Source organism: Camelus bactrianus, chromosome 25 (genome assembly GCF_048773025.1).
Source record: "Camelus bactrianus isolate YW-2024 breed Bactrian camel chromosome 25, ASM4877302v1, whole genome shotgun sequence".
Lineage (NCBI taxonomy): Eukaryota > Metazoa > Chordata > Mammalia > Artiodactyla > Camelidae > Camelus > Camelus bactrianus.
Window position 1 is genome coordinate 30,027,111 of NC_133563.1, and position 27,417 is coordinate 30,054,527.

The 27,417-nt window shown below is 42.9% G+C and overlaps 1 protein-coding gene across 7 annotated transcripts in view; it reads right to left on the reverse strand.

Moving 5' to 3' along the window:
- Positions 1-27,417, reverse strand: part of ASAP1 (ArfGAP with SH3 domain, ankyrin repeat and PH domain 1) — a 312,023-nt gene that overhangs the window by 65,375 nt on the left and 219,231 nt on the right. For 5 of the 7 annotated variants that reach the window (XM_074353079.1, XM_074353075.1, XM_074353077.1 and 2 more), the window contains 6 exons: positions 19,422-19,496; positions 18,908-18,957; positions 13,093-13,222; positions 11,769-11,854; positions 4,236-4,311; positions 2,938-3,060 (listed from right to left, as the gene is read on the reverse strand). In XM_074353079.1, coding sequence (XP_074209180.1) covers positions 2,938-3,060; positions 4,236-4,311; positions 11,769-11,854; positions 13,093-13,222; positions 18,908-18,957; positions 19,422-19,496 — 540 coding nt within the window. The remainder of the gene's footprint in view (positions 1-2,937; positions 3,061-4,235; positions 4,312-11,768; positions 11,855-13,092; positions 13,223-18,907; positions 18,958-19,421; positions 19,497-27,417) is intronic. The other 2 variants (XM_074353081.1, XM_074353076.1) reach the window with 1 other exon arrangement.

The window sequence follows — 27,417 nt, forward strand, 5'->3', positions numbered from 1 at the left end:
GAAAGCCATACAATTCAGAAGCAGCATCAACAATCCTAAATTACCTACGACTGAGTTCTATGGCCTCAGGAAGTCACACAAAGGACTATTTCTGTACTTGGAGAAAATGACGGCTTATCAGCGCTCTCCAGATAAATGAAAAGAGGATTCTCTTTGGCGAGAAACTAAATCTTGGAGAACAGTTAACACTATTAACAATTAATTAAACAAAACACAACTGAAGGAATGAAATAGGTTCTGAATCCTCTGATAGCACAGTAGACATCACCATGTACTGAGGAAAGAGAAACGCAAAATGAGAAACTCATTCAGGCAAACAATTTTAAAACTCAGTTTAAACAATGAACTTAAAACCTTGGAGAAATTCCATGATGTGAGCAGAGAGATGTAAACCATACAGTGAGCTATGGTATTATTTTTTGGTTTAATTTCCCGTTCTCTATTACCGTACAAATTACCTTACTTTCCTATTAGAAAATCTTATTAACATACAAAATGCATTTTTAAGGAGTAAAATCTCAAATCTTTTAGAACTGTAAGCCATTACACCCTTATTGACTTAATGGGTTATAAATGTTTCTGGCATCCAATTTAAAACTAAACCTCTGTTTATGGAAGCTTCAAATTTCTAACGTAAGGTATGAATGGAGTGGGTGAAGAATTCCTTCTGGGTGCCGGGTTCCGGGGTGTCAGGCAATGCACCAGATACTGCGAGAGGAGAGCAAAACCCAGACCCTGCGAACTCCGATGGGCTCCTGAGACAGACTCAAATAAAAAGTGGAGGTTTTGGAACAGTTTATGGATAGTATCATTAAAAATAAAGTAGTTTCAACTCCAACAATTGTACAGCCAATAGTTCTTTTGGGAGATTAGGCTACTGTAAAAGCTTAAGAAAATTAACTGCATAGAAAATCTGCGAAAAGTCAACAATTTTGACAAGAAAAAAAAAATGAGTCGACTAAAACTCCGAGGATCCTATTTACATCTCAAATTCTCGGACCTTCCTTTAATGGAGTCAGGTTGAGCCTGGTGGGGTGAGGAGGCTGAATGATTTGCTTTTAATTTCTCAGGTCCTTTTCTTATCACACTTTGTGATAAGAGATGATACCCAGCATGAGAATGGGATAGGCACGCTGTGAAAGATCCGTTTTAGCTGTAAAACACTCTGGACATGGCGCTAATGCAAACCCATCATTTACTAATCGGGAGTGGAATTCAAACAGACCATGTGCATTTCCTCATGAACACAGGAGGCCCGTATGCAGCTGCGGTCTCCAGCACGAGTAGAATCCAGCAGTCCCTACGCAAAATGAAAGGGACCCTAACAGTCCTTTTCTTTTTTAAGAAAGCTTCCACACAGGAAGGAGGGAATCCCAAGTGACAAAACAAAGGTAGGGAGTGCCTCAGTGTGTACCTGCCAGTACAAAACCTCACAGGTCCCCGCTCACAGATCTACCTCTTACCCCCTCCATTTGGGTCTTCCCAGTGCTCTTACACTGAGAAGCCAATCAAGGGGACAGCTCCTCCTAGGACAAGCAACAAGCACCTTGTAAGGGGCCTCAAAGCACAGATGCTGCTGAGGCTGGACAACGTGGGGACAGGGCACACACATCTCCCTGCCCACCGATGCCTATGTCCCCAGGCCAGCAGGCGCTCAGTGTCACAGGGCTGTGGATGCATCTGCCGTCTGAAAAGCCCGCGTGTATTCGGGGAGTCAGGAGAAGAGAGGACTGTGGTCACTCAGTCAAGATACACTTCAAGGCTGCTTTAAGATTTGTGTTGCTGGTGCAGGGCTTCCCATGTTTGAGGGGGGGTTTGTTTTGGACTCATGAACATCTTTTTAGAAATTTTAGGAATTTATAAATAGTTTGCAATTGTGAGATAATATGATGAGGAACTGACAATATAAAAATGCTGTATTTTATGTGATGATTATTAAATATTGCACTCAAATTGAATCCACAATAATTTCATACCATAAACAAGTACATGTTTACCTTCTCTCATGTAACAAGTGGTGCTCCCTACTTAACGTACCCTTAGTGTGAAGTCTGTCCCCTCCAGTGCACATCCAAGGTCCTCCACGATCAGGTCTGAGTTCTTGCTTCTGAAACCACACCTTCTACTCCTCCACCCACCCTGCCCAAAGCTGCTGGCAGCCTGCTGAACACGCCAGGCAGTTTTTCACCTCCGAGTCTTTCTGGTTTCCTCTTTCCCGTCTCACCCCCTCCCAATCTCTGCCTCACAGCATCAGTACCCCTTTAGGTACGACTGCTTGTTCCCGAGGCTGACTCTCTCTACTATCTACTGGATAATGAGCTCCTTGATGGAAGGGGCTAAAGCTTAATGCCTAGAACAGTTGCTGGCACACAGTAAGTATTAATTAAATGTTTGACCCAATAGATGAACAAAAGAGATTAATGATGAAGGGTTTGTACTGCATTCATCTAACACCTACCATGCTGTCTACTCCACTTCAATATTCAAGCACTATCTCACCTTAACTTCCCTATCTGTGGGTCAAAACCTGTATAGGATTCTGTATCAAAATATTTCTCTATTTCCCTGGCAAAATGAGACAGGCCCCTTCTGGCTGTCGGGGAAGACGGGGATGACTGAAGAGGAACTGGGGTGTGCACATCACTGCCTGTCCTTCAGCGCCCAGGAGGATGCTCTCCTGAAGCACAAGTCTTCAAAGTCAGGATGGAAAATCTGGTCATGGAATTGAAGGGTGACCAGCATCTTTTGTATAAGGAGGGAACAGAAACTAAAAGGCGGTTTCTCCTGTGTTTTATGTGACAGGTACACACTGTGCCTCAAGTCTCATTGTCCCCACCACCACCACCACCACCACCCTGGCAAGAAGCTGCCACCATGCCTGCTTTGCAGATCAGAAAACACAAAGGCTATCAGGCTGTCACAAGCAGCCCCACTTACACGGTTAGCCCTGCTGGAAACACATAGGTCACCTACTTCTTTCTGATCAAGCTGAAGAGAGGATTTGATTAAGTCTCGGAGTGCAGTTAGCTGTTTCTTCTCCTCATCCTGGGTCTGTTTTATCTATGAGAGAAGAAAATTTCTTCTATCACTTATCTTTTATACATTTATGAGCAGAGTTTAATTCATTCAAATATACCACTCATCAATTTTATGTCAAAGTCCTTCAAACAGTCTCATTTTTGACACAAGAGGCACAAATTTCTCATCAAAGTACCAGTGAGTTTTGAAATTAGCAAATAATGCCACATGCTTTCTTACTAAGTTACACATCTATAGGTGCGACAATGAACTCTGAAGTGCGTGTTCAAACAAAGTTAAGAAATAACATCGAGTCATTTTCTTCTGGTTTTTCAAAGCAGGGCACTGGGAGGAGCACAGTATGACCGAATGGGTCAGAAGACAACCCTACGAATGACCAGAACCCCAGGAACTGATGCTGTGTGAAAGTGTACAAAGTACCACATGACCGCAAGGGACTGGTGCTGCTCTTCTTAATCACCTACAGCTTAACTGCAACGTGAACCATGCAAACATTTTAAAGAAAATCAGAAAAAATACACAGCTGTGTATTTTTCAACTTCTATCAGACTATAAGGTATCATGTGTAACTCCCAAACCTTGTTTGAACACATGTAGTTACTCCTAAAACATATACTCTTAATATTATTCATTGCCAAGGGGTTCACGGGGAACAAGCTTGAGATTTCTACAGATACATTTCGGGTTTTTTTCTCAAAAGAGTTTTCTTCTTGATTTTCCTATTATAAAAGTAAAAACTAGATAATCAGGGGAAAAAGGAGAGGTTGAAAACAAGGAAGCAAGCGAACAAAAAATGAAAAATCATAAACCTGCTTATTCAGAGACAGTCATTTAATTTTTGTCCTTCCAGGATTAAAATTTCTTTCTGCAATTATGTGATGCTATTAAGCCCTGAATGGACAGTCATTTGGGACCAATGGCTAGCCACCCCCTCCCTGCTCCTCCTGTGTCCCAGGAATGTACTCTGGACTATCTGACCAGTGATGATGTCTCTGAGTTAAACTGAAGGTTTATCGGCCCTAGGTTTTTGCTGACACATCATTTCACCTTGTCTTCTTTTCTATTATACTCTTCTTATCTTTTTATATTGAAGTATAGTTGATACATACAGTTGACTCTTCTAACGCAGATTTCAAATTTACTGATATTTATCTACAAAAGCAAGCTAAAATGCATATATTTTGTAAAGAACTTACATTATATAGATCAGCAGCCAGTTTTTCAATGTACTGTTTCAATTTATCAGCTGTTTTCAAGCCATCTTGAAAGAAACTACAACGGAAAACATCAGATGTTTACCAACAGTGTAAAAACAGAACTGAAACGTAATTACCTGAAAAACCTGAAAATGTTCACACATTTATGTATTTACTCTCTGTTCACATATTGATACAAAATACTTTCAAAATTAACTTCAGTATTTTACAAAGATACACCAGCAAACAAACTACAGGCACCACCTGGCATGTGCTAGCAGCCATCATGTGGAAACTGCACGTAAGGGCTGCAGTCCCAACACTGCCTTCATAATGTGTGTGCCCGCCTACACAGAGAACGAGTCTTCCTGGTTGGACACTAAGGAGAGAAATAAAGGACGCAGGGCAGTCACTGAGCATTCTTTCAGTTCCCCAAAGATCCCTGTGTCCCAACACACTTGAGACACCGGGTGTCGAATCAGCGGTACCTATGGATTTGGAAAGCTTTCTCCTGCCGCTCACGTAGAAGGCGGCATCATTTCCCTGAATAAACACAAGCACTGCTATTTGCTGAGTGTTTATCACACGCCCGGATGCTGAGCACTGACAAGTTATTTCATTTATTCCGCACAACAACCCTAACGAGCGAATACGCGCCCCAGTCTTGTCTCTAAGGAGTACCTGGAAGCACAGAGCGAGGACATAACCTGCCCAAGATGCTGCCACAACGAGTAAGCGGCAGAGCTGGGATCCAGGTCCAGGTTCTGGCTCTGACACCCCTGCTCTCGCTACCAAGGGAAGAGATTTCTTGTCTGAGCGCGTCCACCGAGGAGCCCCGTTTGTGTCTGTGTTTAGAATATTCTCTATCCATCGGAAAGCTTCTCTAACCACGCCTCCACAGCAGATTTTCTGAATGCACTGCTGCCTCCCCATGGAAGGATGTGGTCCTTGAGGATGAAGACTCTCACCCCCACAACACAGTGGGCCCAGCACCGAGCAGATGCTCTGTTAGAGGCTAAGAATGAAGCACTACCAAGAATTCTGAGGGCACATTTTGGGATCCAGGTGTATCTTTTCAGCTTAATGTGTACATTCAATGGTAACAATACATCCTTGTCACAAATGGCCTTCAGAGTGATTGGTAAAATTCCACACGTTTGAAAATTCTTTAATGTTCACCTCTTTAGCAGATAACCCTTACTAAAATCAGGAAAACTGTCTTTAGAAAGTCAGCAACTGGAATGGGAGAAAAGAGGGCTTTCTGGTTAACCATTTCACTGGAAAGCAACATGTAAATTCTCATCTACTATGTCTACCAACATGTAAATTCTCATCTACTATGTCTACTAACATTCAGGTCTTCATCATCGCCTTTAGGGATGAAAGTTAAACTTCTTGGTACAGAATGGAATAACTTCTGTGTTCTGGCCCCTGAATATCTTCATGGTTTTAATTTCTACCATTTTCCTCTTAAAAACTCTGGTCTCCAGCCATGCTCCAGCATTTCCAGCTACTTCCCCAGCCTTTGCCATATGCTGTTCCCCTTGCCTGAAATGCCCTTCCCCACTATACTTGCCCCTCAAACTCTCATTCTATCCTGGCTCAGCTCAGTCTCCCCAAGTGGCTTTCCAGCCTCCCCAGTCAAGAGGATGGCATCTTTGAGCACCTGCCTGTGCCCAGCCTGAGTGCCAGTCCTCAGGCAACACTCTGCACAGAGCAGGCCATCCAAAAGCCTTAAACGGAAGCAGCATCTTCTACATCCAGGAAGGAGTGTCTGCCAAGGAGGCAGAAGTACGGCTATGAAGTTAATCACAGCAAAACCAGTCCTGATCTATAATACTGTGCCTAATTTCTGGAGAAAGGTTTTGAAGGTCCCACACTAAATAGATGCTGTCAGGACTTCTTACAACCAAAAAGCGAGGGTGCTGGGGTCAGGTGACTGAAGCCTAGAATCTATGCTCCAAGACTTACCAGCTATGGCACTTCAGCAAGTCATTTAACTTTTGCCTATGTTACTTTCATTAAATGGGGTGAATGATACAGGTAACACACATGAAGGCGGTTAGGATGCACTCAGTAAATGCTGGCGTCCTTCCCCGGAGCTGCGTATGCTTACAGGGAAGGAGTTAATTCCTTCTCAGAGGGATACGGACTCTTCGAAGATATTTTTGTAAAGGTGTTTCATTTTCACTTTCAATGTGAAGGGAGTTTAAATCATCATGTTAAAAAAAAAAAGTGAGTTTAAATGAGAATGCTCTAGATCTGTGTTTTCCACCAGCCACATGCAGGAAATTTAGTTAAGTCAATTTAAAATTCAGTTCATGAAGTCTCACGAGCCACATTTCAAGTGCTCAGTAGCCACATGTGGCTGGTGGGAACCACGTTAGATAGCAAAGAAGATCAACATTTCCATCATTTTAGGAAGTTCTCCTGGACAGTGCTGTGCCAGATTAAGAATAAGCAAACTGAGACTTGAACAGCATGCAAGAAATGTCATAAAACATACATTCTATGGAGAAAGAAGGCACTGACTTAGTTTGAGATGGCGTTGATAACAATGAGAGGTTCTTTACCAGCAGTGAAAGCAAGCTGGAAAGGGTGCAAGTTCCTACCAATTAAAAGGCTGAAGAAAGACCTAGTCTATTTGCCTATAAACTCTTCAGAACACTACAAACACAGAGAGAAAAATCAACGTAATAAGGAATCATTTTAACCTACAGTATGAGCCAATTTTTGTCAACAAAACAAATCATATACATAAACCCAGTAATCTTCAGAGAGAGATTACTGATTTTTCCCCTATTTTTCATTAATTCCACTTTCTAAATAAGATCCTATACTCAGGCAAAACAAAATTAAAGCATCAACGTTTAGCCCGGAAGGACAAGGCTGAGTGGACCCCTCTCAGATGGTTATTTTAAGGGTAAACTTCTAGTTTTTGGTGAGAAGCAGGGGGTGGGGTGGCGGGGGCAGGCTGCAAGGAAGTCACACAGCCTGACAGTAATTAGTGACACCACAAAGAGCAAAGGTCAATATGCTGTGGACTGCACTGTCCCCCTGGTGAGCACCTGCCTCCAAGCTGGATTCTCCCACCTACCAGTGAGGGGGTGGAGTGGGGTTGGAAGAGCTGCCTTCCACCAAGGGCACCACCTTCTCTGTTCCCTCCCTCCCTCTCTCTCAGCTGGCTCTGGTTCAGTGGAAATACACAGGCTTGAATCAAGAGATACCATATTTTGGCTCCAAACCTGACTGTTATGTATCACTTGGCGCAGGTTACTGACCCTGTGTGAACATGAGCCTGCTCACCTCCAAACGCGGGCGTTCTCTGGCTTCAAGGGGCGTCAGACAAGCTACTACAGATCAAAGTGTTCTGTTAACTGGAAGGTGAAGCACAGGGTCGGTTCTGATGACGTATCACTCAACTTGAACATGTACGCTTTCCTAGTAGGAGGGGACATAAACTCTAACATCTTGGTTGTTTCTTAGCCGATTTCTCTGTAAGTTACTGAAATATGATGGGATCTTTGGAAAACAGGCAGTGATGACTGACAGTAATAATCATAACGGCAGCTAGCCTGTAACTGAATATTTACTCTGTGCCAGTCACTCACTATGATGCACAGTTCATAGACTGTCCCTTTGTCAAGGTCCTATTACAATCTAACAAAATAGGTAGTTATTATTATTAACCTGTAAGACAGATAAAGAATTTGAGACCCAGAGAGGTCAAGTGGGTTGACTGCAGTGATCCAGTCATGAAGGGCAGAGCTGGGCTTTGAGTATAAATCTTTCTAACTCTAGACCACAGGTAATTAAAAAATATATGTATCAGGCTGATCTGGGTCCAAATCCTGACCCTGCCACTGAATAAAAGCATTATCTCTAGAGCCCTGTGCCCCAGTGTCCTTCTACAGGAAGTCGAGAGGATCACGTGTACCTTGGAGGGTTCTTGTGAGCACGGGATAATGCTGTTAAAATGCCAGGCACAGAGAAGCAGCTCAATACATGATAGCCGCAGGCCAGCAACATGGGTTTCCTCTTTTCTCTGACCTTAGGGACACAGCAGGACTGGTTCACTTTTAAAATAAGCAGCTTGGAAGAAACAGGACCGTATTTTAATGACATAGGGTGCTTGAAAATTGTATTAGCCAAGAGATGGGTGGGATGACCCTCATATTTACACTGCTGGGCTGTGTGTAACACAACCTCAGCCGCAGAGAGCAAGCTCAGGAGTTCCTGACATGGTCACCCATCCATCAGGACACACCCTCCTTAGAACAAAGCAGAACCTTCTCCAGCCAGAGACTTGCTACACACTTCACGTCTTTCTTAAGTCATTCAAAGCAATGATGGGAGGGAAAACACTGTTCTTCCTGCCTTTAATTTAAAAAAAAAAAAAGAGAGAGAGAGAATCTCTCTGGTACTCCTTTAATCACATGTTCTGCTTGGTTCAGAAAGAGGTATCATTTGGCCAAAAGCTGAAAGGCACAGAGAGCATTACATTATTTTCAAAAGAAGTTGGGGTGTCCTGGAGTAGCACAGAGTATGGACTATAAAACAAATCAAACTACAAAGCACATAAAAAATACAGTAACCTCCTAACAAATCAACCATCAACCTCTCATGAAAGCCTGATTTCCAAGCTTCAGGCTTCGACTCAGTCAGGTACTGATTCCCAGCTATCATGGTGACGGGGACATTTTCTCCCAGACACAGTCGGTGCATCTCCTGTGGTATTTAAGAAACTTGAACACCCAGGGGTAGTGTAGGTACTAATTAGCTGCAAACACATCTTGACAGTTCAGATCAAAGAAGTAGAGAGTGGTATACTGGACTCACATATGGAGATTCTTAAAAATATAGATGTCCAGGTCCAATCCCAGGCTTACTAAATCAGAACTTCTTGCAAACTAAAAGCATGCGCCCTGGAGTTAGAAAGACCTGGGTTAAGACTTGGTTCTGTCACCTTCTAACTATAAGTTCTATGAATCTTTGTTTTTGTTTTTTGTTGTTCATTTTTTTTCCATTTTAAAAAATCGAGACAAAAATTCATGTAACGTAAAACTCACCATTTTGAAGTGTTCAGTTCAGGAGTGTTTAGTATATTCACAATGCTGTGCAACTGTCACCCCTCCCTAATTCCAGAGCATTTCCATCACCCCAAAAAGAAACACTACACCTGTTAGCAATGAATGCCAAGTTCTCTCTTCCCCTCTTCCCCAGCGAACAGCAGTCTGCTCTCTATCTCAGTGGACTTGCCTTTTCTGGACATTTCATTTAAATGGAATCATATTGTATGTAATCTTTGGCATCTGGCTTCTCTCACTCAGAAGAATGCCTTAAATGTTTATCCATGTTGTAGCATGTATCAATCCTTCACTCCCTTTTGTAGTTGGGTAACACTGAAGGGTATGGCTAGACCATAGTTTGCTTATCCATTCATCAGCTAATGGGTATTTGGGTGTTTCCACATTTTAGCTACCGTGAATAATGCTGCTATCAACACTCATGAGCACGTTTTTGTTAAATACCTGTTTTCAGTTATCCTGGGTGTATACCTAGGGGTGGAATGGCTAGATCATATGACTCTATATTTAACGTGAGGAACCGACAAAGTGTTTTCCAAAGCAGTTGCCTCAATTTACTTTTCTACCAGCAACATACTGAGGATTCCAATTTCTCCACTTGTTCACCTAGACTTATTTTCTGTCATGTCGCTGTTGTCTTTAATTATAGTCAGCCTAGCGGGAGTGATGTGGTCTCACACTGTGGCTTGACTTGCATTTCTCTAATGACTATTGATATTGAGCGTTTAATCATGGGCTTTTTGGCCATTTGCATGTCTTTTTTGGAGAAATGGTGATTCAAATTCTTTGCCCATTTTTATGACCTGCTTATCTCTTTGCTGTAAGAGTTCTTTATATGTTCTGGATACTAGATCCTTATCAGATAAATGATTTGCAAATACTTTCTCCCCTTCGGTGGGTGGTCTTCTCACTTTCTTATTAGCGTCCTTTCACTCACAGAGGTTTTTAACTTCAAAGTCTGTTTTATTTTTTTCTTTGGTTTCCTGCGCTTTGTCTGTTCTGACACGTTTACTGAGCATCTATTCAACGAATGAGCGTGACTTTGGGCACAGCACTGATCTTTTCTGAGCTACAATTTTCTGAATGCTCTTGATACATGTGAGCTACTGTTACCTGTAAGGTGAAGAACAATAATGTTTGTAAGTGCTCTTGATTCTGCAGATCATAATGCTACCTGTTGGGTGGAGAAAGGAGTGGGCAAGCAGTAGAATAATGTGCTTGTTTTGCAAGTCGCACGCTACTGACAATGCTCGCGCTCGGAAGTGAGGAGTGATTGGTGTGGGTGAGCTGAATGAAGAGCTGAAACAAAAGCTCTTCTTTCCTGTTTCCTTTATTTTCTCATTTTAAGCAGCTGTGTCCCCACTGAGGTAATACGACGATATTACTGGAGTAAATTCACTCCTGAGCTCTGCCTGACATGGTACTAAAAATCATTTTTGGAAAATCATTTTGGTTAAGTTCTCAAAATATGAAATTTCTCTCTTTTTAAATCTCAGTAGAGGATGCTTTCTAGGTCCACTATACGATTAAGGGTTTGGAGGGACTGACTGAAGCAGGAAGGAGTAAGAGTAGTTCTCAAAAGGAAACTCGGCTGATTTCCAGCTGTGATGTCGTCCTGAGGTTCAGCCACGGGGCAGCTGGTGCTGAGTCACATTATGGCCCAGTTCTACTACTGGGTGTCTTTGAATCTCTCTCCATGAAAGGATTTTTTTTTTTTTTTTTTTTTTTTTTTTTTTTTTTTTACTGTGTAGGGTTATCTTCTGCTGATCTTTCTCTGCCTGAGGTAGATGCTTCAACCAGATTCCAATGGCCGAATGACAGCCACCACCTCCTTCAAGGAGCCCTCCTTTATCTTCTTGGCCAGAAGTCTCTCCTCTTAATGCCTCGTGTTAATAGTCACTTTCCAGCCTCATTCTGAATACTGATGAACCTGACTGACTTCTTGTACCAGGCAATTAACTCCTAACAGCAAAGGCCTTGTTTCATCTCTGTACCCCAGAACCTAGCAACGCACTTGGCTTCCGCTAGGAGATTGATAAACACTCGTGGGGAGGGAAAAAGCCAAGAACAAAGGGAAGACACGATCTGTACAGATTAAAGCTACTCTTCTTTCCACCTTTACCAACAAGAGCTAATACATGTGTAGTTTACAAAACATCTTATATTTTGGAAAACTCATCTTGGTATATGTTAAACCCTCCTATACAGACTTACAGATTTTGAGAGCAACAGAGATCTTCTAAAATCAGGTGAGATCAGATTTGCTGCTTAAGTGTTGTAACTGAGCAGACAGACAGAGTCACTTATTTCTGTACACATTTCAAAGCAGCGACCTGTTTCTAGGAAAGCTGAAACTGATGAAAGCTGAAAAATTTCACCCTAAACTAAAATCAAGTGAAGGGGGCCTTACTTGGGCTAATAATTATGACTGCAATATTCCACTTACTTGCACTGTGCGTGATAATACTTTATCAGATTCTGCAGCAGATCCACACCCTTTTTGGTCTTGATCTCATTAACTTTAATGAGATACTGTGGAAATAAAACAGAATTGCATGTTGGTCATTACAGACTGGGTTCCTCGGTCACAGGGGTGGGTGGTACATCACCAGCGGTGAATCGGCACAAGTAACTGAGGCCCGGCTGCCGCCAGACAGTGTGAGCTCAATTTAGGGAATGCTGATTTGACACAGATACAAGTGGACAACACAAATTGATTAGCATGTTAGCATTTTATAAACGCTTACGATTAGTTTACTAGACAAGCGAAAATCAAACACAGCAAAACATTCTGGAATAATTGATTATTTTCCCCTGGTGCAGTGGATCTCAAACTCAGAGTTCACGTGCTCAAAACCAGAAAGAAGGACTGAAAAACAAATGCCATTCTTTTTAAGGAACATGATATAAGACACAAGCTTTTAGACCAAAGAGGTAAATTGGAAAGTACTTTTGCTATTAAAAAGTGAAAGAAAAAAATAATAAAAATTATGCATTATTAGTTTATACACTGAACACCAGTGGCTCTGATTTTCACAACTGGCCAAGATTTTCTGTTGATACTGTTTGCTTCTTGTTCATTTGGTTTATTACGTGGAAATTATTCATGAACAGACAAGTTCAAGAGGGAGCCAGAGGCTTATGGGGGGGGGGCAGAAATAAAGGAAAAAAAGTGAGGAAGAAAAATTTAAAATGGAAAAAATTCTATCGTCTTTAATATTTTCTGAAAACTGCAAAAGAAATTCCATTTCGCAGTGTCAGCATCAGAATGGGCTGGTCTCTAGACCAAGGAATGCCAGTACTCAGTGGGAACCCAGTTTGAGAACCACTGTCTTAAGTCTAAGGCAACATGCTTTCATTGCATTTTTCTTCATGAACTCAGACTTTCTTAACAACAACTTCATTTAAGCTTTCATTCAAACTGGACACGTGGTTAAAAAAAAAACATGCTCTACACCTGTACCAGTAAAACTTAATATTCACCAGTGATTTTTTTTTCCACACCCACTCACAAGCAATATTAAAGTTCTCACCAAAGAATCCTGTTTTGGCTTAAAGAGTCCCATAGGACCCAGGCTCAAAATATGAGACAACAGTGAAACGGCGGATCCCAAAGGGTTTGGAGAAAAACGGAGATTAGAATCCTTGAGGAACAGTCCTCTCCTCTAATCATCAAACACAGCCTGCATTTAAGCACAAAGACTGCTGACTAGCAGGAAAGATGACAGGTCATCAAATGACAGGCAAATGGTTGGAAAGTCGGTTCCTACCTCGCACATCTGGAGCTGGAAGAGGCGCCTCTCCTTCTCCATCTCTTCTGCGATCTCGGCTCCGGTGATCTCCGTGCGGATCATCCCGTGCTGTTTGGCATGCTCCCTTTTCTCCTTCTCAATTTTTGTACTGTAATTAAAGCAGATGCCATCATCACAAAAACCACGCTTGTATCTTTCCTTTAATGACAGCCACCTGATTATTTCTTAATTACTAGCGGTAAAAGGCAGGAACTATTAAAGTGGCAATGCCGATCAGAAGTGAAAATCTAAGTTCAAAGAGCATCAACACGTTCCATGGATTTTCACCAAGGAAACTCCTGACATTGTACCTTTGATCTCACACATGAATGGATTCATGTAAGTTCTCTTACATTGTGGTTGGTGTGAAGTAATTTTGACAGTTTGCTTTTTCTTGAGGAAAAGAACTTTATGATGAAAAAGAATCAGAAGGTTGGAGGCCTGAGGCACATCTTAATTATCAATAGAGAGTTAGAATTATTTCAAGACAATTAAAAGTATATAATGGGTCTTTGTAGGTATGCACAAAAACCAGTCAAAGGTAATTTCCAATATTCCTCTAACCCTGAGCTGTTTTCATACCCCAATAATATTTTAATCACTCAACCACCTGGCATTGGATTGCACAAAATAAGGATTTAGGCAGAATCCCAATCTATGATTTGGAATGCTGTGAAAATGTTCTTCAGTGGAAACAGGGCCAGGAGGGGAACCAGGGAAACAAGGAGGGGCCACATTAAACCTACAGTACCTAAGGCTAACACTTGGCTATGACAGATAATCTTTGGTAATAACACCGATAGTCATGGCCCTTTTACCGAAAATTAATTTAATGTCAAACCAGACTTTTAATTTCAGAAAGAGCCTGTAATTTCTAGTTCTGAATGCAAAGACTAAATGACTTAACCTTCAAATCTCCTTTTGAATCACAGTGGTGGGCAATCAAATCCCAAAGAAAGCCAGTATCCTTGTCTACATACAAACACAGTGGAAAAAACAAGCCATCAACCAATGGAAAACCTTCTACAAGTCTGGTTGGGATTCGCTCTAATACCCTCATGCCACAACTAAGCAATTCTTTCATCATGCCACCTTGGAGGCTAAAAGGCATAACTGGCAGGGGTTTTACCAGGAGAATAAGCCTCAGCTCTCTGTCTACTGGCGTGGGGCAAGGGAAGCAGGAAGCTACAGACGCTTGAGGAGAAGCATGAGAGGCAGGCACAACTGCACAGTAGTAACCAAGACGTCTGGGTTAACACGGCGACTTGCCCACATGCACTTATTTCTTCTTCCTTCAGCAATCCCACTAAAATGATAGTAAAGTCATTAAAAAAGTATAATCTCTCAAAGACAGGACCTGGAGACAAAAAAGGATGAGAGAATTCAACAAAGATTTGGAAGAGCAGGGCTGAAGAGAAAAAGAGACAAAGTCTGCACCCCAAACAACAGGGCCCCCTGTGTCCCTGGCTTGTGCAGCTTCCAGAATGACACACAGTCACTAGACAGGAGGTACAAGGAACTGAGTGGTCCCGGAAGACAGACCTTTTGATACCAACATTTAGAATCACCCTGGTGAAAACTGTCCTGACGTCCGAAAACTTAAAACCTGAAGAGGCAGCTCAGTGCTTTTTTTGACAAGCCCTGCTGATGTACATGACCTTTAAGTCAATGTTTGAGTGCCCTGCATGGAAATATGATTGGGCAGTCAAAGACTGCAAGATAATTGAGGAAAGGCTCCAAAATAAAAGGGAGAGATCAAAATAACAAATTGCCAGATGGGGTGGGGTGGGGTAGGGAACCAGAAGCAATGAGGGAATCATAAAAAGTTTTATAAAATGTATCCAAATTCCATGGCTTCTTGGCCTTTTGGCTAAGATCAAGTGTAAAATGTAACCAAATCCTCAGAGAGCTAAAATCGTACATCTATGAAACAAGAAAAGAAAGTATAAAAAGGCAAAAACAAAAACAAAGACAAAACCCCAATCCAACTAATTGAGAAGAAGAACTTTTAGAAATTTAAAACATGACAGCCTCCTCCCCAAATCAACTGAAATAATGGGGGAAAAAGGTTGAAGAAATGACCTAAAACATAAGAGAGACAAACAGGACAGAAAAGAAAAAAAAAATTATAAGAACAATCTAGGCAGTCCAACATCATATGAGGAGTCTTAGGAGAGTAAAAAGGGAACAACAAATGGGAGGAAATTACACGAAAAGTTTCCAGAAATGAAGGACTGAAAAACTGCAAATAGAAGGTCAATGCACACATACCACAGCACTGGAAGAAACTGTAAAACCTTTTATAAAGAGAAGATCTCAACATTTTCTAACTGAAAAGAAACCAAAAAACCCCTCAAAAAACCCCACGTCACACACAAAGAAGAAATGGGAACGAGTGGCAGCAGATTTTTCCCTTGAGCAATACTGTTAACTAGAAAACAATGGATGAAGTAATACTTCAGATATTTTGAGGCAAAATGATTAAAAGGGTTAAATTTTACATTTGGCCAAATTCTCATTCTGTGTGATGGCAGAACAAAGGTATTGTTGGACATGCCAAAACCTGAAAATTCTACCTCCTCTAGAGCTGCTCCCTGGAAAGGACTGCACGTGGTTATTACCAGGAAAATACGGGACACACCAGGAAAGCGGACACCGGAGATGGACCACTACGGGGAGCTGCGGGATGGCAGCTGCCCTGCTCATCTAGGGAGCCCTGGAAGGATGTCTCCCAGAGAGCAAAGAAGGAACCGGCAGAGAGTTTAATGATAATAGGTAAGTAATCATTATAATAATATACACCATGTCTTTTCTAAGCAGAAACATTAATAGGTGTCGGACATCTCTTGGAATAGATAATACAAATTCACAAAAGACTCATATAGAAACAAGTAAACAAAGAAATGAGACAACTACATCATTAAGAAAAAACACAAAGCAATGTACTATAAGAGTAGAAATTCAATCATAATACACCGTTCAGACTGACAAAGAGTACTTATACTTAAAAAATTTAAACACTGACGACTGGTTTAACCACAAATTATTGCATTAATCTTACTGGACAAACGGAGGATGAGAAAGTGGTTGGTGGGGAGTGGTTGTGCAAGAGAGCTAAATCCTCATCTACCACAGCAATACATCACAGACGAACCATGGAAGAACAGCAAGAGAATTCTGCTGGGAAACGGAAATAAACCAGGGAGCAGGTAGGAGCTGGATGAAGCTGAGACGGGGGAGATGGAGGGGCAGGCAGAGGGCTGCTGTGTTTTTCCATTAGAAGCACACTTGTTGCTTTCTTAATATCCACTCTCCCCGTCATCATTAGGAAAAGAATCCTGTATCATCAGGTGCAGAATAAACTCACTGACTTCAGATCCTGAGGACAATACAGACAGGTGACCAGCCAGACACGTTTTTATGTCATGTGAGAAGTGCCATGAAGGGTGCCTGGTCCACCTAGAACGCTTACATCCTTTGATAAACTGTAATGCTGAAGCCATTGTTATTCGGGGCTTCTATTGTATAAAGTCAGAGTAACTCTTAACTGATACAAGCCCTGTATGATGTTTTATGTATATGTACTTGTATTGTTGGAACCAAATAATACATGATCATTAAAAAACCAAATAGAAACCATTCATTATACCGTCCTGTGCTGGACAACTGTGACGGCTGCTTCAACATATATTATCTTGTCACAAAAGCCCCGAGAAGCAGGTAATTTTTGTATTATTTCACAGGTGAGAATCATCAGAGTTATGTATTTTGGCTCAAGGTCACAAAAGTGGTAAGTGGCACCACCCAGATTCTCATTCAGGTCTTTGATTCCTAAGTGTGTGATCTTAACTAACACACCTCACTGCCTCCCGAGTTCTAAATGAAAGACCACAGAAAATGCCCAGCCTCCTCGGTGATCGACGCTAATAACTTTTTCCCCCTAAGTCATTTAGTTTTCTGTAACTCATAATCAAATGAGTCCTATCACATCAAATAGACAAATGTTTGTTTTTCTTCTTCTTGAAACACTATGTATCAATGAGAAAGAGCCTATCTTAGGAAAATAATCTGTTAACAGAGATTTATTAAAGAACAAAGACCAAACCAATGTCTTCCTGGTGAGGTCCTACAATTAGGACCCACTCAACTCACTATTCCTGTTACACATTTCCAGGTCTGGATAGCTCCTTTAACCCTTCAGCAAATATTCTCTGGGTACCAACTCCAGGCCGGACTCCGCCGGGCTCTGGGAGACTGACACCATACCCAGGGACAACGTGGTCGCTGCAGATTCTAGAGGACAACACAGACAAGTGAACAGCCAGACAAGCTCATACACCGCGGGAGAGAAGCAGTGAGCCGGGTGCCCCGATCACTGTGGATGCTTTCTGTTCTACAATATTCACAATATTGACCAGCAGGCACTTCGGAGTCTTCAATTAACACATAGATGTTTATATAAATACAGTTATACCACCTAATAGTGGGAGTACTTCAGCTGACAAAGCACATATTGTATCTTGTTTTGTTGCTCCTGTGTCCTACAAAGGAGATACACATCACGACAAGCCTAGAGCAGAAGTTTATTCTCCCCCCTTTTTGGACCCCCGCCCTCCTGCAGACACTTAGCTCTACCCTGTTCCAAGTGTATGGCGGCGCCTCTGGGCAGGGCAGTCCTGTGAGCATTCACGGCCCACTTTCATATAGGAAGACGTGCGGGCCCACAGCACTCAGCCACATCAGTTGACCATTTTAAGAACCTTTCTGTTCTCAGCTGCATTTGTAACTGTCAAAGCACAAAAGTATTCCTAAGGCAGCAAGTGCCCCCACAATGCACTTTATTACATAAGCAATTCAGGAGTGGTTCGGGGGGAAAATTTTTAACCCTGAATTTGTTTTTCTTTTGCTTATGTTTGCATTCTGCTGTTATTGCTGCCTACAGAAATGCTTTTATTCTCTTATGTTTAGAGTTATCCAAGTTTACAGCCAAGACTTTTATTAAATGCTTTTAAATACACTTCTCCTCCCACCCCACCCCACTCTCCAGCCTGGTATTACAAATGTCTTAGAGCAGTAAAAACAAAGGAATGTGGATCCATACAGCAGGAAGGCGAGCCAGGCCCACACCAAGATCTTAGTGCGGTTGTGCCCTGATCCTGCACAGCAGTCCTGGCTCCGGGCCTCTGACTGCAGTGCCTGCGCTCTGGCTCTGGGCTCACACAGACTGGAGGGGACACTTACTAGCTTTAGGACCTGCTGCAAACCCCTTAGCCTTTCCAGGCTTCAGCTTCCTGACCCATAAACAAACAGTGGAAGGTGCGCACTGAGAGTGTTGGGGTGAGGAGGTCACACATGTAAAGCAGTGCATACAGGTCCTGGCGGGCAGACGGATGTCACAAACACCAGCTAATTATTTTTATTATTTCCTAATTGCAATGCTGTCCAGAAATGGGTAAATGGTCTATCGCTATGTGCTAACTGTAATGAAAGCAAAGTTGCAGCAGTCACAGATCCACACCTTGACAGTTAATACCAGCATGGCTGTCGAAACAGCCAACAGGAAAAGCGCACCTCACTCCCGACACCAGCGCGGGGGTGCAACCCTCCTCATGCGGCCAGCCCACCCGGCCTCCTGGCCTTTACGAGGACGGACTCAATGGCTGTCTCTGGTCGGGAAGACACCAGTTCGGGGTTCTGTCCTGCTCCCAGGTGTTCCTTCTCTGGGAACACTCAGGACAGTATGAAAAAAACCCAAACCACTGGAGACAAAACAAACAAACAAAAAAACACTTACAACTTCGTCTCATAATCCTTCCAAGCTTTGTCAAATGGTTTCTTGAGATCCTTAGAAAAGAGAAAATTAAGATGAATGTACTTTTGCTTAAAGGTGAATATGTTTAAGTAACAGCAAAAATGCTTTCCCTTATAGGACACCTGAAACTTCACCGAGGACACTTCCCGGTACATCACACCACGGATAACACAGGAGAAGCTAAGAGGGTGGGAGGGCGAGGTCACAGCGAGGAGGCAGGACCCAGTGGTTCTGAGAGGCGGGTTCACAGGGTCCGCCAGGGTGGAGCCCAGACTCAGCGCAGATGCCCCCCACCTGCCTCCTGACAGTGCCTCGTCGTGTTCCTCCGTCAGTAACAGTACGTGAAGTGGAGCATCTTTTCTAATCATTTTACAGCAACTTTTTTATGGTGAAAGTGTTCAGGGTGCCTTTCAGATACAAGTACCACTATGATCTTAAAAGAGAAAGAAATCAATCCTTTCAAGTTGAAGTGAAAATCAAATTTGTAAACACTCACTCCTTTGACTCCCTTTAGGTCTCCTTTCAACAAGGAATCCAAGGTGAAGATCACATTGTGGCTCAGACCCTGGAGCTGAAAAGCAAACAGAGCAGGGAGACAGTTAAAAAAGAAAGTGCACACAGAACAGCAAAACCAGCTGATGCTGACTGAGCTTTTTCTCTCCCGTCAGAACACAAGCTCAGTGAAATGAGGGCAGGGACCCTGACCCTCCTGCTCACAGCTGTAGCCTCAGTACCTAAGGGTCTGTTAAAAAGAAAGATATTTAGGTAGCGCAATCTAAGGCTGGAGTATGGGTTTTTCCACTGTTCCAAGGCCTTGGTGCAAAGAGGAGTCTATAGAAGAGAGGGAGATGGAGCCGTAGAGCAGGAAGGCAGGGAAACCAAAGGAGGGACGGCCAAGCGTGGAAAGAGCAAGGAAAACAAAGACTGAGAAGAGATGACAATAAGTTCGTCCTCAAGGCGACCCCTAGCATCTTGGTGCAATCAGTTTTGGTAGCACAGAACCAAGACTACAGGGACTCCTGGCACCAGAGGACGGATGGAGAGGCTGGAGGGTTCCCTCATTCGAGAGAGAATTTTACTCACGTGTAAGCATATTCGTTTGTCAGTCCATCACCCATCCAACCAGTCTTCCATCAGTCGCTCACCAATGACTGTGATTCTGTGACACCCACTACGCTAGGGGCTGGGGGCAGGCAACAATGAATAAAACACCGCCTGCCTTCAGAGGGCTCACATTCCAGGGGCAGACACAGTCAGTCTGCAACTAATTCTACTGCATGGTGATTTTATGTGTTTATTAGAGGCGGAGGGAGAAAGTGGAGTGAGCTGGAGCAACGCTGACACTTACAGGCTTTGTGTGTGGCCCTCTGAACTACATCTCTAAAGTGCAGGTGGCTGCTGTGGAGACAGAACGAATTAACGCACAGAATGTGGAAAGTGCTCCTGCACTCCTCGTCCCCCGGGAAGTGCTGGACACGTGTTTACTTTTAAAATCCTATGGATGTTCAACGTGAATAAGGCAATGTGGGAGCTGAGAGGCCAGGACAGGAGACTCTCCCTCGCCCTGAACTCCTCCCTAACCCTTTCCGGTGGTTCCCATCCGAGAATTCCTGCAGCTCCAAGTCATTCCGGGTCCTGCCCTCCCTGACCACCAACCGGACGCGCAAGGACAGTTTTCGGCTGCATACCACCTGAGAGCGTGGACCAGAAGCAGCCAACTCTTCCTTTTTTATTTCAAAGACAAAGAGACTCCTACCAAGACAATTTCATCTCTGGCAATTTCACCAGCACCCACATGGACAGACAGCCTGGCGGGCAGGCCCACGTGAGAGGGCCGCAGGTGTACCGTCTACGTTCCGGGAGGGTCTAGGGCCTTGGCTCTCAGGGCGTGGGGTGAGGAATAACCTCGATGATACTATACTGGTGTGGGGCTTTCTGAAGGGCCACAGTATGTGAACTGATATTGGAAATATCTGTGGTATTAAAATTTCATGGGGAAAGTTATTAGGAAAAAAATGCCTTAAAAAAAAAGGCTCCTTGGGGTGGGAGGCTTACAGGTAATTAAAAAGAGGGGAAAAAAAAGGTTGAAAAACACTGGCCTTGAGTATGAGATGGGAAAAATAAAAGATGAGCAGGATTCATTCTCTGCCTTAGATAGCTGGAGTAATATTTTGCTCCGAGTCCTCATCCCTGCATCCTGCTCTCCTGTGGGTCTTAGGAGTCTGTGTGGATGGTGGGTGAGGTGGGGGCCTCCACTAATCGGAACCCACCTTTCCTCTGTTCATGGAGATCCCTGCAAGACTTTCTACTACACATAACCATTATATACGTATTTGATTGCTGTGTCCCCAGTGTGAACGCAAGCTCTTTGAGTGGGGTCTGTATGCTCACTGCTGTGTTTCCAGAACTTAGAACATTCCCTAGCACTGCGCAGGTGCCCAACACAGATCTGCAGAAGGGAGGAAATGCAAAGTCACGAGTGTACAGTCTCCTCTGCAGGGATGGTAAGCTCTCTACGGATGGTAACTTTGGTGCTTATCAACAGGGGACTAGTTAATAAATTATGGAAGTTCTAAATAATAGCCATAAAAGTGAGAAAGCATTTTATGTCTAACTTTGGAAATATCTCCAGGGTAAGTTGTTTTTGTAATAAAAGCAAAGTGAAAAACAGTATCCACTGATGCATAAGGATTTGTATAAAAAGAGGGAGAAAATATGTCTATGCTTAAATTAACTTGGAAGATACAGATTAGACTGCTGGCACTGGTCCCTCCAGGAATGGATGCTGGGTGGGCAAAGACAGGGTGGGAGACGAGCCTTTAACTGTGTACCCTCTGCATTTTGAGGGGTAACATGAACTATATTATTTATTCAAGAAAAGTTTTTTAAAAAATCCTAAAACAAAACACGAAGAGACAGTGATTATAAACCATTTTTAACTGTTAGCCCTAAATCAAGGCTTTCATCAAGGCTTCATTCTTTGGGAAATAACAACAGAAGAATCACAAAGCTCTGTGGTTTGCACTGAGTGTGGGGGCTGTTCAGAAGGAAAGTCCCTCAAAAGCCACGTACTGACCACACCATGAACACACGGCATCACCTCTCAGCCTCGTCATCGTGCTCAGGCACCGGGCAGGCGTGGCAGACTGCAGTTGCACTGATGGAAACCCCCAAGAACTAAGAATTTCTCTGTGGTTATCCACATACACACTCTCGGGGGCTGATAAGAAACCAAGAAGGGAAAATACCATGTGTTATGAATTCAGAATCTTCCCAGGGATGAGCCTATGAAAAGGCCATAGGAAAAAAATTTAAAACCTACAAACTCTTCGTTAACTTATTTCCCGGGAAAAAGCAGGTTCATTTATAAAAACAGGCAAAGGAGGTTGTTTTAAGACAAAAGTGAACAGTAATAACCATCTGTCATTATAGAACAGAGAAGTCAAAGAGAGAGCAGAGCAATCTCAAGAGGAGGAAACTTTTAGGATATATCTGGGCGAAACTAAATTTCCTCCCCTGGCCATCTCAGCGAAGAGGAAACTTAATTCTCTCAGATATTTTAAGGTGCTGCTCTGTGACAGAGATGGACCACATGTTTTCATAGTTGTAGTATTCTGTCCTTTTCCTGTTTTTTCTTCCCCCCACTTCTTTCAGGAATCCTTTTCATGGCCTGAGCAAACCTTTCATTGCAAATGAATGTGTAACAAAAGTGTCCCATGGGCAACGGCAACATAATGGTAATAACACGGTGGACAGACTGGCCTTACCACCTTTAAGATCCTCAGTAGATTTTGTAAGAAATCTTTCAAATCTATTTCATAATTATTCACCATTCAGATTACCCCATTCTTGCTTACTCCCAATCCACTTCCTCTCCTTTAATGATACAGTTGAATTAACAGAAATTCTTTACGTGACTCAGGATTACAGGAGGTTGAAAAGCATGTGTTAAGAAATATACCTTTTCCATTTTATTAAGCACATAACACGTTAAAGACCATTTCAGGAACGATGTTTAGTTGTGGTAAATACATCTGCTTTCCAAACAAACTGCTGTTTGTTTCCTTCCCTCGCAAAAGGGAAATTTCCCCTGTGAGCGTATGTATCAAGCCCACCAAGGAATTTGGAATGAATCAGACAGGAAGTGGCTGAGGTCTACTATCTTGCATAATGATGCAAAAATGACTTGTTTAAGCAAATAAACTGTAATTAATACTGGCTTTGGTAAAAAATAATGGTTTATTCCTTACAACTGCTTAAATACTACCAGAAATTATACAAACTGCCCTCATGATCCCAGCCACTGGAGGTGACTTCATGAAGTTTTCCTCTGTGTATAAACACACACATACAAAACTCTGCCCTGATTTTTTAACCCCTGTGCAACTTCACTACAAAGTGAAATGATCTCATATTGGTTTACTAATTTATCACCTGCCTCTCTGCTCTAGAAGGTATGCTTCTAAAGTGGAGGTAGCTCATCTGTTTGGTTCACAACTGACCAGATCCCAACACAGGAGCCCAGAAGCAGTCGTAGGCTGTCACACTGTGGGCAGTTTCTGGCTGGCCTGCGTGGGCCTGGAAGGTCAGTGACTCAGCAGCGTGGCTGTTCTTTCCCGTGTGAGAGCAGGAGAGAACAGCACAGCTCTGCAAATGGTACCCCCAGGACACCGACATGCACATGCGGCTGTATCAATTAACAAGGAGGTAATCTGCTTGCTTTGTCATCCCGCGTTAATTCTGACATCCTCTCTCCATTGCCCACTGGTTCTTTCTCCTTCCCCTCTACAGACAGAAACAGCTCCACTGAAAGTAAGGCTAGTGCAAATCTGCTGACTTGCTCGACATACCGGAAAATCCAATTATAATAATGAGCCAGTTCCCAGCAGCTACACAGACGATCCCTGGGTATAAATTAGATACTCCATCCAGTGTGTTAACTCGTTCAGGCCCGAGAGTGTCATTCACCACCTTGAAGCTATTTAACACTGGTGCCTTGTCATCAGGCTGTTTTCCAGGGCGTTAAGATATGGAGGAAAGAGTTCTTGGCAGGAGTCGAGAAGACCAGAGGCATATGACCACACATCACTCTCCTGGCTGGCTGTCTTTGGAGAACCATTTGACCTTGCTGACTTGGCTTCCTGATTTAAAAATGGGTGTCCTTTTGAGATTTGCAGACACTAACTACTATATGTAAAATAGATAAACAACAAGTTTCTACAGTACAGCACAGGGAACTTTAACTTTGTTCAATACCTTATAGTAACCTATGATGAAAAAGAGTATGAAGAGGAATATATGAATGTATATGTATGACTGAACTATTACGCTGTGCATCAGAAACTGACACATCATAAACTGACTATACTTCAATGAAAAAATTAAATAAAAAATAAAAATAAAATTGGGTGTCCTGGCACCTTTTTAACCAGCCCACACCAGTGTGGGGGGACCAGGGCCTGACACACAAGGCTGCCTGCTTCACTGGCTGCTCCTGACAGCCCTGCAAGGTGTGTTCATGGCTAAGTGGCGGGGTCAAACCACAAACCAGGTACAAGTCTAACGTCAATGAACTGCTTATAGCACCATCTTCTTACGGATACTGGAATGCTCTGAAAACTACAGACTACTACACATGAATGAACCATTATTAGCAGCTATTATTATTGACCTATTAAGCTGAGCTCTGTTTCATTGGGTTGCATATGCCTTAAGGAGAAACAAAGAATACTGCTCACAGGTTGAGGGATGAGAGTTAATGACACCACCCTGCCCTCTGCTCAGGGATTTGCACGTTCACCCTTTACAGCTGCTAGAGTGCCCCGTGCTCCCACGCTGTCAAGCAGGTGACGAACACTCACCTAGGGTGTGCGCGCACAAGTCATTCAGGGCTGCGAAGGGGCCGTGTGAGATACAGATACTAACTGCAATGTATGCGAAATGCCTGGTACAACAGAGACTCTTAATAAAATGTAACTTGGTTTATTTTCTCAGAATTCTTTATACTTGAATAGCTCAGCAGTGGTGGTGGAAAAAATACGATGATAGCATTTCAGACAGTGAAACAGGTCTTTTGAGGTTGGGGAGGTGATGAGGGAAGACTCCCAAATGGCCTTTATACTGCACCACTCTCTCCACTGGCTAAGTTTCATAGTTGTTCCCTTTCTCATTCTATAAACTGTAAGATAATGCACCCCACTATACCTTGTTCTAATCCAGGCAGTCTGAAGCAGTTATTAAAATGACAGATGGTACTGTGTTTAACATATGTTATCTAAAATTACTGCTTGAAACAACTCTGTCAGATGGATTTTAGTCTTACCCAACTCATGAGGAAACAGGCTCAGAGAGGTTCAGCAACTTGCCAAGGTCAAACAGTAAGTAAAGCAGATGGTCGGGTTATTAATTAAGGTTTTTACTGACTCCAAAGGCCATTCTTGTTTGCTGTGTCATGCTGTTAGACTGATGTTTTAAAGTGATTATTAGACCACATTACGTTCCTGCTTAAAACCCATCAACTGCTTCCCATCAAACTGGATTCAAATTCAACCTCCCCGTATAAGTCTGGCCCCGGCAACCTGTCTTAAGCCCCTCCACCCGCTCACACTACCCTTCAAGCACGCCAGCCCTTCTCAGGTTATTGGCCCCTCAAGTGCTTTCCCCCGGCACAACTGCCAACCCTCTGGACCACTCTTCCTTTGGCTACTGGCAAAGTGCCTTCTAGTCTCCCTGACTTCCTCAGTGAGGTCTTGACTGTTCTAGACTGACCACTCCTCCCTATCTCCCATTAGTCTCAACCAAGCAAAACAGGATTAATTTCAAGAGAGTATGCATTTTAGAATCACTTGTTTCATCCCTGTCTGGAGCAAAGCTGCTGCTGCTTCTTTTTAAATTGAAGTATAGTTGATTTACAATATTGTGTTAGTTTCAGGTACACAGCAAAGTGATTTGGTTACACATATATATGTATTTATATTCTTCTTTTAGGATTCTTTTCCATTATAGTTTATTACGAGATACTGAATATAGTTCCCTGTGCTGTACAGTAAATCCTTGTTGTTAATCCACTTTACATATGGTAGTGCGCTGTTACATCAAGCCCAGAGCCCAGTGCAGACATGTTAAACACACACTGAATAAAATACTTGTTGACTGAGTAAACAGGTGAAGAAATGAGTTCCTCTTCAAACCAGGAAAGCTGTTCTGAGACTCAGAAGCGTTACAGAATCTGAACCAGTTTTGGTCTTCCTGGGGTGCTGAGCATCAGAATGGAAGGTAGGGAGGGATGTGTGTGGGGGGGGGGCACGGGGTGGAGTTAGGAGAGGGATGGGATATGGTTGGCAGTGACAGACCAAGGATACCTTCCTTCAAGCAGCTTCGAGGCTTTGTCTGACAACCAGGGAAGAAAGGATGCTCCAGTCTTGCACCTGCCTCCCCCAGCTGTGAAGGTTCAGCCCATCACTTCTTGCTTTTGCCATCGACTGAATGAGAGGCCTCTGAGGTCTCAAAAGCACCTTCCAGTTACAATACAGATACAATTGAACACAGTGAAAAAAAAAAAAAATACAGAGCAACTGGTTGACACAGCTACAGGAGATGCTCCAACTGCCCCATGAGCTGAAGCTCAGCTCTGGTCGTCCCCCCAAATAAAAGTAACAAATAAAAACAATGACTAAACAACAACATAATCCTGCAGTAATGCTGAAGATTTAGACAGGTCAATTCATAATTCCCATCAGAACTCTAAACTCTGTGGCACAGCCCACAATGCCCACTACAAAGCTTCTGGTGCAGTATAGGCATAACCTTCTGAAAAAAGTGGAAATGCCTCCAGAAACTGAGCTTCTGAATTTGACCAGAGCAAGGACTGATATGACGACCAGGGCCTTGGGCTACGGCTGTTTCTTCCCATTTCTTAACTGACTCAACCAATAGTGAAGGAGAGGAAATGAAAATATTACAAACTGAATTCATGCTCATCACAGCAAGTGCAGAGATTTCAAAAGATGCTCTCAACTATTATCTTATACAGGGAAAAAGTGGAAACGATGGAAATGTTCAAAATTGGAGACTGGGTGCATAAATTATGGTGCAAATGGTGGCCTTCTATAAAGGTGCCAGAAACAGTGGCACAGGCAGCGGCTCTGGGTTCTGCAGGCCCCTCTTCTGGGGGTGGGGCTGGTATAGGGAGAGGCCCAGGCTCTGGACCCCACTTCAGCCCAGGCAGTTCTGCGTCAGGAGCTGTATGTTCCCAACAGGGCAAAGGTTCTTAGGCTATAATATTTTATGAAAAAGGAAAACATTTTCAAAATACATAAATAAATGAAAAACAGGGTTATAAAACAGCACTATAATAAGAACCCAGCATTGTTTAAATATTATATGACAAAAATTACACACAGGAAAACAAGATGTATGCATAAACAGAAAAAAGGTTAGAAGATAGATAAATTGATCTCAACCCATTAACAGGAATTGTAAGGTGATTGGTG